Source organism: Amblyraja radiata, chromosome 33, assembly GCF_010909765.2.
Source record: "Amblyraja radiata isolate CabotCenter1 chromosome 33, sAmbRad1.1.pri, whole genome shotgun sequence".
Lineage (NCBI taxonomy): Eukaryota > Metazoa > Chordata > Chondrichthyes > Rajiformes > Rajidae > Amblyraja > Amblyraja radiata.
This window is the reverse complement of record NC_045988.1, coordinates 4588402-4601093: the sequence shown is the minus strand read 5'-3', so window position 1 is coordinate 4601093 and position 12692 is coordinate 4588402. Positions and strand designations below refer to the sequence as shown.

The window sequence follows — 12692 nt, the reverse complement described above, 5'->3', positions numbered from 1 at the left end:
CTGAGAAAAAAAATGCAAACATGACATCATTTTATCATGTGATCATTTCCACTCGTAGCTAGTCGTAGTTGGCTTAGGTGTGGAAGACAGGTCGAGGGGGACTCGTAGGAGGTCGTAGACATAGTCGTAGGAGGTCGTAGGAGGTCTTTTACTTTGGCGAGCCAACACGACCTTGACATTTTTTTCAACTCGTCTAGGGTCTTCTAAACCCGTGGATTAGGTCGTCCAAGTGGGACAAGGCCCTTCACCCGCTGTGTTTCTCCAGCACTTTTGTCTACCTTACGTTTAGTATTGTTTTCTATCAAGAGGGAAATTATTTTTGTTCGGTAATTAAAAAATTAGCCAGCTGAATAGCAGAACTCACTTACACAGGACATCCTGTTGGTTCTGGGCTCCCGAAAGGTAAATGAAGGAAGACTATTATTTTTATGAAGCTCATAGTCATCTACTAAAGGAGTGCAGAGAATGTTTATTCTTGGTTAGTAACGGCAGTAGTAAAAGTGGAAGAGGAATTGTAGAAACAAAGAATGCTGATTTATACCGAAGATAGACACTAAGTGCTGGAGTAACTCAACGGGACAGGCAGCATCTCTGGAGAAAAAGGATGGGTGATGTTTCTGGTCGGGAGCATTCTTCAGACTGGTGGAAGGTGGATTTGTGCAAATGGAGTTAGAATATGATAGAGAAGGAAGTGACAACCTAGTTCTCTTTCATTAATCAAAATTGGATCATGAAATGCCGATTCCCGACCTCTTCCCTACTCTCCTGCTCAGCGGGAAGGGAGAACCAGCTGGAATACTGCATGGAGTTTCTTGGTGAGATAAGGAACTGCAGCTACTGAAATAATGAACAAAAACACAAAGTGCTGGAGTAACTCAGTGGGTCAGGCAGCATCTGTGGAGGAAATGGACAGACAGGTGCAGTTTCAGGTTTAAAGAAGAATCATAGGTTGGTGAATATGTGGAATTCATTGCCACAGATGGCTGTGGATGCCAAGTCATTGGGTGTTTTTAAGGTGCAGGTTGACAGATTTGTGATTAGTACGGGTGTCAGGGGTTATGGGGAGAAGGCAGGAGAATGGGGTTGAGCGGGATAGGTAGTTCAACCATGATTGAATGGCGGAGTCGACTTGAAGGGCCGAATGGCCTAATTCTGCTCCTATCACTTATGAACATTTGAACATATCAGAATTCTACAGTCTCCATTGTTTCCAATTCTCTCTACTCTTGTTGACTTTCTTGAGGCATCTCCTCCCTTTGGAGATAGAAATGTTTAAGAATATTTTAACTGCAATATTGTTTAACTGCAGATACTGGAAAAATGGAAGGTAGACAAAAATGCTGGAGAAACTCAGCAGGTGAGGCAGCATCTGGTGCCTCACCCTGAAGCGCATTCAATCCTGAATTATTGTCAGAGGCCTCCTCACCCGCTGAGTTTCTCCAGCATTTTTGTCTTCCTTTGAAGATAGAAATATAATTTGTTTCATAGAAACATAGAAAATAGGTGCAGGAGTAGGCCATTCGGCCCATCGAGCCTGCACCGCCATTCAATATGATCATGGCTGATCATCCAACTCAACCAGGCGATGTTACATAATATCATTACTCTCCAAGTTGAGAAAACTACTCGAAGTTCTATATTTAGTAAAGTTGGTTTGGCCAAGCCTAGAGTTAGCAAATGCTGCAGATGCATAAAGGTGATGAATTGTAACAGAAACCCATAATTACCCTGGGTGACCTGCTGTGATACAGCAATGTTGCAAAGTCTCTGATCCTCCACTGGAGTCGGCTTGATGGGCCGAATGGCTTGATTTTGCTCCTAAAATTTCTGAAATTATTAACTTATGAAAACATCGCCTACCCATTCCCACCACAGATGCTGCCCGACCTGCTGAGTTTCTCCAGCATTTTGTGCTTTGTAAGAATTTGCTTGTTGTCTATTGAAATGAATCATTGTCAGACTGGGAGCTGAGAGACTGACTTGCAGCGCAGTGCATTTACCAGGCTTGGAGTAATATTATATCCTCTTCCATGTAATATAATATCCACTTCCATGTCCATAAGAAGAATAGCGAGTCGGGAATAAGGCACGACTAAAGAGCATACACGCCGACTGAATGTAAACAAAGAAGTATTATGTCCAAATTTGCAAGATAAATCCGACCCGCACAGATTTGACATTGTACTTATTGTTTACTTTCCCCTTCTCAGCAAAAGCGCACTTATTCTCAGTAAATCCATGTCGCCGGAAAAATATTCCCTTTTGTTTCTCGAATGTGTTCTACAACAAGTACCTTAACATAGACCGCCCTGATATTTGAATAAAGTCCTTAACAAACAATCTCCAGGTGCGGGCGGTGACCAACTGCAGTAGCTCAGTGTGCTCTGCCTTTAAAGGATGCTTTGTACCTCTGCATGCCCTTCACAACCTGCTGAGGCCAACGTCGCAGAACAAAGGTGCCTAATAATAAAATGTTTTTTCCTGATCTATTTCCCCCTTTGACTAGTGAGAGATCACTATCGGTCTGAGGTCTCGACCCGAAACGTCACCCATTCCTTCTCTCCAGAGATGCTGCCTGTCCCGCTGAGTTACTCCAGCATTTTGTGTTCCCCTTTGACTAAATCCGTTCTTTGCCGTCTGAAAAATCGATTTTGCAGCGTGCTACCGAAAAGAGTGATTACTGCATTAGCTGCAAAAGGAAATGACCAGCTATAGTTTGCATATGATTCATTGACGATTCCTGCAATATCTTGCCATTTGTTTAACCTTTGGTTTCTGACAGTATTGAATGACTGATCAGAAATGTAATACAATGAAATATTAAGCAGCCCTCTGATCTCTGGTTCCTACTGTAAACCATTCCAAAACTATCCATTCCGATCTTTCAGCTGCTCTTTTAACTAGTTTAGTTTATTGCCACGACTATCGAGTGAAACGCTTTTGTTGCGTGCTAACCAGTCAGCGAGAGACAAAACATGATTACAATCGAGCCGTTTACACTGTATAGATACATGATAAGGGAATAACGTTTAGTGTAAAATAAAGCCAGTAAAGTCTGATCAAAGATAGTCCAAGGGTCACCAATCCGGTAGACAGTAGGTTCAGCACTGCTCTCAGCTTGTGTCATTTGCTCACAAACTCAGCATCCCATCTGTTGCTGAGCTCAGCTTCTCTGCCCCGGCACAGTGGTGCAGCGGTAGAGTTGCGACTTTACAGCGTCAGAGATCCGATTCATACGATCATAAGATCATGTGATAGAATTAGAATTAGGCCATTTGGCCCATCAATTCTACTCCGCCATTCAATGATGGCTGATGTATCTCTCCCTCCAAACCCCATTCTTCTGCCTTCTCCCCATAACCTCTGACACCACAAGAATCTATCAATCTCTGCCTTAAATATATCCATGGACTTGGCCTTCTCAACCTTCTGTGGCAAAGAATTCCACAGATTCACCACCCTCCATTCGATCCAGACTGCGGATGCCGTCTGTATGGAGTTCGTACGTTCTCCCTGTGACCGCGTGGGTTTTCTCCGGGATCTCCGGTTACCTACCACACTCCAAAGGCGTACAGGTTTGCAGGTTGATTGGCTTGGTATAACTGTAAAACGTCCCAAGTGCGCGTAGGATAGTGTAGGTGTGTGAGGATCGCTTGTCGGCGCGGACTCAGTGGGCCGAAGGGGCTGTTTCCGCGCTGTAATCTGGCTACGATACTCGGGCGTGGGATGGGATTTGCCGGCTCCGGCCAGGCTGGAGTTCCAAAGCCCCGGTCGCAGGCGGGCAAATTCAACCCGCCGATCGGCGAGGAAGTCCCGATGAGGTCAAGGTCGGCCGCCTTGCCCGGCCTAGGCACCACGTTTTCAGGGGGACTTCCGGGGGGGATTTCAAGTGCGCTCTCGGAAATTTGTCCAATTCAGGGAGGTGCCGGACCACCAGTTGGTGGTGGAACTGCACCATTGTAACGTAAAGGGTTAAAACAGACATCTCTGTTAAAATATGCTCATCTTACTCATCGAGCAAGAAGCCCCATTTGGAAAAAGAATGTGCTCAGGAAAATAATTTTGCTCACTTGAAAGAGCTTGTAAATCATGAGGTCTCAGATCATACAGCCTCAAGGACTAAAGTGGTAAGACAAGACAAACTCGTCTTCCCACAGACATAGATCCGATATTTAGCTAAACGTCAGGGCGGCACAGTGGCTCGGCAGTAGTTCTTGCTGCCTTACAGCGCCAGAGACCTGGGTTCGATCCTGCTTCGGCAGTCAGCACCAGCGAGAAGGAACACTTCTGAACACCAGGCATCCTCATGAACTTTAGAACCGATGGTTTGGGTGGATTAAATTATTAAAAATGAATGCATTATTTTAAAGCATGGCAAATATATTTAGCTTAATAATTTACAGTGCTAATAAGAAAAAAACATTTCAACTGGCACAAATACAACAAATCCCATTGTTTGCAAGAGGAAATAGCTTCAAAAATAATGCTACCTACGAACACCTTTCAACTGCAGCTCGATGCCCCGGTTAGCTGCATGCGCAGGTGTTAGGATTTAACACAAAGTTCTGGAGTAACTCAGCAAGTCAGGCAGCATCTGTGGACAGGTGAAGTTTCGGCTCGGGACTGAAGAAGAGTCTCGATCCAAAACCTTACCTGACTATTCCCTCCACTGAGTGACTCCAGCATTTTGTGTTTTGCTCAAGATTCCTGCATCTGAAGTTCCTTGTGTCCTCTTGTTATATTTGGTTGTGTTATAGAACCAGCCCATTGATGTTAAATGGTGTTAATGGGAAACATGCCTGGGCCCACACTACAGCAAACCTCGATAATCTGGAAAATTGGTTTAGTTTTATTTAGTTGAGTTTAGAGATACAGAGCAGAAATAGGCCCTTCGGCCCACTGAGTCCATGCCATCCCGTGATCCCTGTACACTGGCACCATCCTACACATTTGGGACAATTTACCTGCAAACCTGTACGTCTTTGGAGTGTGGGAGGAAACCGGAGCACCCGGACAACCACCCACACGGTCACGGGGAGAAGGTACAAACTCCGTACAGACAGCACCCGTGGTCGGGATCGAACCCGGGTCTCTGGCGCTGTGAGGCAGCAACTCTACCCCTGCGCCACCATGCCATCCGATGATGTTTAGATGGTGATGCCTGTGTAAGATTTACATAACTACCAGATGTTAATTTCTATTAATACCAACATGTACCTTTAATTCACTTGTTTTGGAGGTAACACAACATTGTAATAGGTTTTCCACAGGACCTGGTAAGAAAGGGAGCACTGGAATTAGGGTCCCAGTAAGTTGGGAGGGATTGCAAGAAGCATTTGTACATTATCCCCATAGCTGATGCCAAACCATCAGGATTTCAGAATAGCCAGATAGGAGTTATCAGGCTTGGATAGAGTGAATGTGGAAAGGATATCTCCACTAGTGGGAGAGTCTAGGACTAGAGGCCACAGCCTCAGAATTAAAGGACGTTTCTTTTGGAAGAAGATGAGGAGGAATTTCTTTAGTCAGAGGGTAGTGAATCTGTGGGATTCATTGCCACAGAAGGCTGTGGAGGCCAAGTCAATGGATATATTCAAGTCAAAGATTGATATATGCTTGATTAGGATGGGTGTCAGGGGTTATGGGGAGAAGGCACGAGAATGGGGTTGAGAGGGAAAGATAGATCAGCCATGATTTAATGGCAGAGTAGACTTGATGGGCCGAATGGCCTAATTCCGCTATCATTTATGAACATGAGCTTATCAATGACAGAGAGGCAGTCAGCACCTGCGAGAAGGAACACTTCTGAACACCAGGCATCCTCATGAACTTTGGAACCGATGGTTTGGGTGGATTAATAATTTACAGTGCTAATAAGAAATAACATTTCAATTGGCACAAATATAACAAATCCCATTGTTTGCAAGAGGAAATGGTTTCAAAAATAATTCTACCTATGAACACCTTTCAACTGCAGCTCGATGCCCCGGTTAGCTGCATGTGCAGGTGTTAGGATTTAACACAAAGTTCTGGAGTAACTCAGCAAGTCAGGCAGCATCTGCGGACAGGTGAAGTTCCGGCTCGGGACCTGAAGAAGAAGAAGAGTCTCGATCCAAAACCTTGCCTGACTATTCCCTCCACAGATGCTGCCTGGCCCGCTGAGTGACTCCAGCACTTTGTGTTTTGCTCAAGATTCCAGCATCTGCAGTTCCTTGTGTCATCTTGTTATATTACGCTGTGTTGTAGAACCAGCCCATTGATGTTGAGTTTGTGTTGAGTTTAGTTTATTGTCAGTGAAAAGCCTTCGTCGTGTGCTAACCAGTCAGTGGAACGATAATACATGATTACAATGGAGCCGTCCACAGTGTACAGATACATGATAAAGGGAATAACATGAATAACGTATAGTGCAAGATAAAGTCCAGTAAAGCACGATCAAAGATAGTCCGAGGGTCTCCAACGAAGTAGATAGTAGTTCGGAACTGCTCTCTGGTTGTGGTAGGATGGTTCAGTTGCCTGATAACAGCTGAGTATAAACCGTCCCTGAATCTGGAGGTGTGCATTTTCATACTTCTGTACCTTTCGCCCGATGGGAGAGAAAGTTTAGAAGAATGAAGAGTGTCCTTATTGAAATGTGTAAGGTGCTAAAGGAGCAAGTCACAAAATGCTGGAGTAACTCAGCGGGTCAGACAGCATCTCAGGAGAAAAGGAATAAGTGACGTTTGTGGATCGAGCCTCTTCTTCAGATTAAAGCAGCATGTCAGGGTGGATGTGAGTGGAGCAGTCATGCTACCTACGTTCAATCCTGACCTTGGATTCTGACTATGTGGAGTTTGCACGTTCTCCCTGTGACCACATGAATTTATCTGATTATTCCAGTTCCCTCACAAAGACATTGTAAATAGTGGATCGGTGTGTGGTAGAAACTGGGGAGAGTGTGGGGAGAATAAAAAGCAATGGGATTGATGTAGGATTAGTGTAAATGGGTGGTTGGTCGTTGGCATGGACTTAATGGGCTGAATGGCCTGTAACTGTGCTGTATCTCTCTATGGCTCACTAAAAATATTTAATGGAAATATAAACCAGATATTAAAACCCAAAACACAATTGTGTGCTTGAGATTGTAAAATGTGAAATGCTAAAGGGGCTGTCCCACTGCGGCGACCTAATCCGCGAATCCAGAAGAGTGTCTTCGACCTTCAAGCTCGAGGGCACTCGCCTGAAAAACCTCGAGCTGGATCGACCGTCAGCGATGAAACCGCGAGCTGGATCGACCGCGTGCACACACACGCACACACAAACACATCGCAAACGCGGGGGCCAGGGAAAGCGGGGGAGCGCTGTCTGAAATTCACACCCGCGATGAAGAGGAAGGTAAAAGCCGACTGCACAGTGTACGGTAAGTCCTTTAGAGAGCGCGGGGGCTTGGGGGGGGAAGAGAGGGGGAGAGAGGGGGAGAGAAGGGGAGAGAAGGGGAGAGAAGGGGAGAGGAGAAGGGGGGGGGGGGGGGGAAGAGGGGGAGAAGGATTGGAGACACTTTTAAGAAGCCAGACAACTTATAATAAAGTTTAGCAGGCATTTAAATTACCGGCCGGTTTTCCTTGGTCCTGAAAACTCCAATGAGCCAATTAAAATGCCTGGTCAGCGTAGGTGATTGCCTACGGCTGCCCTCGACTGCTTGTAATTACATAGCGACCCCACTCCACTTCACTACGAGTTCGAAAGAACCATGCTGACCAATTTTTACTCGTGGAAACATTTTCAACGCGCTAAAAACATTTACGCAACCTAGCTGAGGCCGCGAGTATGCGGGAACTTCCCTCGAGCATGAAGGAGAGTTCCAGTGACCTCATAGGATCTCCTGGGACCACGTGTCGACCATGCTGCGAGTTTGAGTCAAGGGCAAACTCTTCTAAACTCGCAGTGTAGGTCCCCGCAGTGGGACAGCCCCTTTAGTATTAGGGTTGTAAGCATGTTGCCATTTATTGTAAAGGGAACAAAAAAAAAGAGTATCATGTTTCTTAAAATGCTTCATTGCCCAAGCGCTTCATTGCCAATTAAACAGATTTGAAGTTGAGGATTGGAACCTTATAGCACGGGTGGCACGGTGGTGCAGCGCTTGCAGCAATTGCTTGCAGCGCCGGAGACCCGGGTTCGATCCCGACTACGGGTGCTGCCTGTACGGAGTGTGTATGTTCTTCTCCGAGATCGTTGGTTTCCTCCCACACTCCAAAGCCGTGCAGGTTTGTAGGTTAATTGACTTGGTAAATGTAAAAAAAAATAGTTCCTAGTGTGACAATAGACAAAAGACAATAGACAATAGGTGCAGGAGTAGGCCATTCGGCCCTTTGAGCCAGCACCACCATTCAATGTGACCATGGCTGATCATCCATAATCAGTATCCCGTTCCTGCCTTCTCCCCATATCTCTTGACTCCCTTGAGTGTAGGATTATATTAATATGTGGGGATCGCTGGTCAGTGTGGACTCGGTGGCTGTTTCCGCGATGTATCTCTAAACAGAACTAAACACAATGAACAAAACTGCAATCCACTATATTTCTTACCTAGTTTTACCAAATGTGTGATTTTCTACCACATCGAAGAACCTCACGTTGAATTAGACACAAAATGCTGGAGTAACTCAGCGGGACAGGCAGCATCTGAAACACCACCAATTCCTTCTCTCCAGAGATGCTGCCTGTCCTGCTGAGTTACTCCAGCATTTTGTGTCTATCTTCAGTTTAAACCAGCATCTGCAGTTCCTTCCCTCACATTGAATTCATTACTTTCAATTGCAATAAGTGATTTATCTTTCTTTGGAGCTGGAATCCTCTGCTGAGAACACAATCATTTATTCATTTAGAAAAAAAACTGAAATGAGTTTATTTTATTTTATCCCACAACAGATTCAGGAGACAGACTTCATTGTGTGAATCGATTTTATTGAGAAATAGGTCTAAAGTTTATGGAGTAAGGAAGGTCTTTAAATGACATTAATTATTTTAACACACCTTTCTTTGAACAATAAACAGCGCACAATAACAAAAGAGACGGCATGAATGCTCAGACTTCTGTAAAGGGCTCACCTGGTGAATTAACCCCGTCATTGCACATATTCCACCGCATCACAAGAGGTTATGGTGCTTCCAGTAATTGGAGAGTCCAGAACCAGAGGGCACAGTCTCAGAATGAAAGGACCTACCTTTAGAGTGGAGAAGAGAAGGAATTTCTTTAGCCAGAGGCTGGTGAATCTGTGGAATTTCTTGCCACAGACGGCTGTGGAGGCCAAGTGATTGGGTAGTTTTTAAACGGAGATTGAACACACACTGAGCTTTTATTTCTCGTTTATCATATTGTTTACAGTGTACTATGTTTACATATTCTGTTGTGCTGCAGCAAGTAAGAATTTCATTGTTCTATCTGGGACATAGGACAATAAAAAACGCTTGGAGAAACTCAGCGGGTGAGGTAGCATCTATGGAGAGAAGGAATAGGTGATGTTTCGGGTCGAGACCCTTCTTCAGACTGACTCGGGCTCATCAGTCTGAAGAAGGGTCTCGACCCGAAACGTCACCCATTCCTTCTCTCCATAGATGCTGCCTCACCCGCTGAGTTTCTCCAGCATTTTTGTCTACCTTTAATTTTTCCGACATCTGCAGTTCTTTCTTAAACATAAAATACTCTTGACTCTTGATAGGTTCTTGATTGGAAAAGGCGTCAAAGGTTACAGGGAGCATTCAGGAGGACGGAGTTGAGGAGGAAAAATAGATCAGCTGTGATTGATCGGCGAAGTAGACTCGATGTGCTGAGTGGGCTAATTCTATTCCGATGTCTTATGGTCTGATGGTCGTACATAGTTCAGTTCAGGATACTTTAGTGGATTACCTATGAGATGAACTGATAGCTATGCAGATGTCAGTGGCTCTATTACTGGAAGATGTCTGGTGCTGAAGTTAAAGCTAATTAAAATTTGTCAGGTGTGGTTCTGACCCATCAAAATCAGTTCTGGAATTGTTTGGAACTTGTGCGATCGTCTTGGTTGATCTTGCAGCGTGGAGAATGTGACCTCCTTCGGCTGAGTGGTGAACAAGGGCAGTGTGTGAACACGATGGCTTTTGATTACATCGCTATTTAAAGGGGATTAGACACAAGCACACACACTGTGATAAACCCGCAGTCAAAACCTCACATGTCGGTCCCTAACACATATTTATTCAATCATATCCATTCATTCAACAATACAAAATTAACTCATCCCGTGATATATCACATTAGGCAAATGATTGAAACTATTTTGTGTGGTAGGGCAGCTGTATTTACTACAAAGCAAACTTTAAAAGGTCTATCATCCAGAATTATTTGTTCCTTTGGACACTAGAGCCATGAACACTCTAGTGTACATTATGTGGCACTAATCAAACTCAAGACCAGACAAGAGAATCAAAGTTATATAGAACTTATACCACTGAGAGGTTGAAGTAAATCACAATTAAAACACAAAGTATTTGTGCTATAACTCACTCCAGGATAAGTGCCAAAGACAACAACCTGACTGCTCAACACCCAGCTTGAGATCTAAATATTCCTTTGGTTTATGTTTCATTCGCAAGAAGAAGAAGGATAAGCGCTCAACTAAGAAAACCAAGCCCAAAGCCAAAGTATCATCTAACTATCTAACTGAATATACCAACTCATACTAAGGACAATAATTAAAGGGGCTGTCCCACTGCGGAGACCTAATCTGCGAGTTTAGAAGAGTTTGCTCTCGACGCAAACTCGTCACGTGGTTCTAGGAAATCCTATGAGGTCACTGGAACTCTCCTTCATGCTCGAGGGAAGTTCCCGCATACTCGCAGCCTCAGTTTGGTAGAGGAAAATTTTTCAGCACGTTGAAAGTTTTTCCGCGAGTAAAAATTGGTCGGTATGGTTCTTTTGAACTCGTAGTGCAGTGGAGTGGGGTCGCTATGTAGTTACAGGCAGTCGAGGGCAGCCGTAGGCAATCTCCTTCGCTGACCGGGCATTTTAATTGGCTCATTGGAGTTTTCAGGACCAAGGAAGACCGACCGGTAAGTTAAATGCCCGCTAAACTTTATTATAAGTTGTCTGGCTTCTTAAAAGTGTCTCCACTCCTTCTCCCCCCCCTTCTCCCCCCCCTTCTCCCCCCCCTTCTCCCCCCCCTTCTCCCCCCCCTTCTCCCCCCCCTTCTCCCCCCCCTTCTCCCCCCCTTCTCCCCCCTTTCACCCCCCCCTTCTCCCCTTCTCTCCCCTTCTCTACCCCTCTCTCCGCCTCTCTCCCCCTCTCTACCCCCCCCGCCCCCCCCACCCTCTGCGCTCACTAAAGAATTTACCGTACACTGTGCAGCCGTCTTTTACCTTCCTCTTCATCGCGGATGTGAATTTCAGACAGCGCTCCCCCGCTTTCCCCGGCCCCCGCCTTTGCGATGGGTGTATGTGTGGTCGGTCGATCCGGCTCGCGGTTTCATCGCTGACGGTCGATCCAGCTCGAGGTTTTCCAGGCGAGTGCCCTCGAGCTTGAGGGTCGAAGACACTCGCTGAAAGGTCGCGTCAGCGGGACAGGCTCTTAACTCTGCCGGCAAAAAACAGTTACCTACATGTTAAACGGCTCTTAAAAAAAACTAATCATATAGATGCAAGTATTACGGAACTTATGGGCCGGCCCAGCTGAGAACGTGAGCAGAAAGGGAAAGGAGATTAATGTCTAGGAAGGAACTGCAGATGCTGGTTTAAACCGGAGATGGGTACAAAATGCTGGAGTAACTCAGTGGGTCAGACAGCATCTCTGGAGAAAAGGAATAGGTGATGTTTTGGGTTGAGATGATGGGTTAGGATGAAGGTGCATTAATTCCTGCACTGTTCTTTGTGCCGAATTGTCTGCTTTTCAATGTTGCAGTCTGTGGAATTGTTGGTGATCATTGTTATTCTTCTCAGCATAAAGTGACATCCCTGCTATGCTTATTTATCACTGTGAGGCGAATAGAACTTCACAACTGAACATTATAAATATAGACACAGAAAGCCAATGATAAAAAAATAACTCACAGAAAGACCCTCACAATGTCCGACTGGCTCCTCCGTAACTGAAGACATTCTTATGCCGACCCAAAGAACTGCAGACGCCAGTAAATGCAAAAAGTGCTGGAGGAACTCAACGGGTCAGGCAGCATCTCTAGAGAATGGGACGCTTCATCAGAAACTGACTCCAGTTCAATTTTCACCAGCGTGCATCTGAATCCCATGTCCGACTCCAATTGTTTTTCTTCAAGCTCCGGATTTATCTCTTTATGTGTCTTTGTAGCTTACACATGTAATTTTCTCTCTGCCTCATGTTGCCAGGAGTTGATCCGCATCCATCATCTTCATAAATGCTACTCTTTGTCTCATTCCTAAGATCAAATAAGTCACTGCGATTAACATAACCAGAAATATATTACACCTAATGTAATTGTCATGCTGCTGACAAGCTTTTAATATTGCACAATTCTTAATCTTTTCACACCTGCATCCTTCAAGTATTCTATCTCATTGGTTGGAGTCAGTGGATACGGTCTGATTAGTATAATCTTCCCACAGTTTGCTGAAACTTGAATTGCCTTTAGCAAGTTTTTTCTCACTTGCTGGCGTGTATAAGCAACCAATTCCCTTTACAAACGTGCAAAGATAATTCTTTGCTG

General features: G+C 45.0%; 1 protein-coding gene across 1 annotated transcript in view; it reads left to right on the top strand.

The window, feature by feature from the left end:
• Positions 1 to 3726: 3726 nt before the first annotated feature.
• Positions 3727 to 12692, top strand: part of c33h11orf53 (chromosome 33 C11orf53 homolog) — a 47728-nt gene continuing 38762 nt past the window's right edge. The window contains exon 1 of the mRNA XM_033049526.1: positions 3727 to 3922. Within this exon, the coding sequence (XP_032905417.1) occupies positions 3727 to 3922 (196 nt within the window). The remainder of the gene's footprint in view (positions 3923 to 12692) is intronic.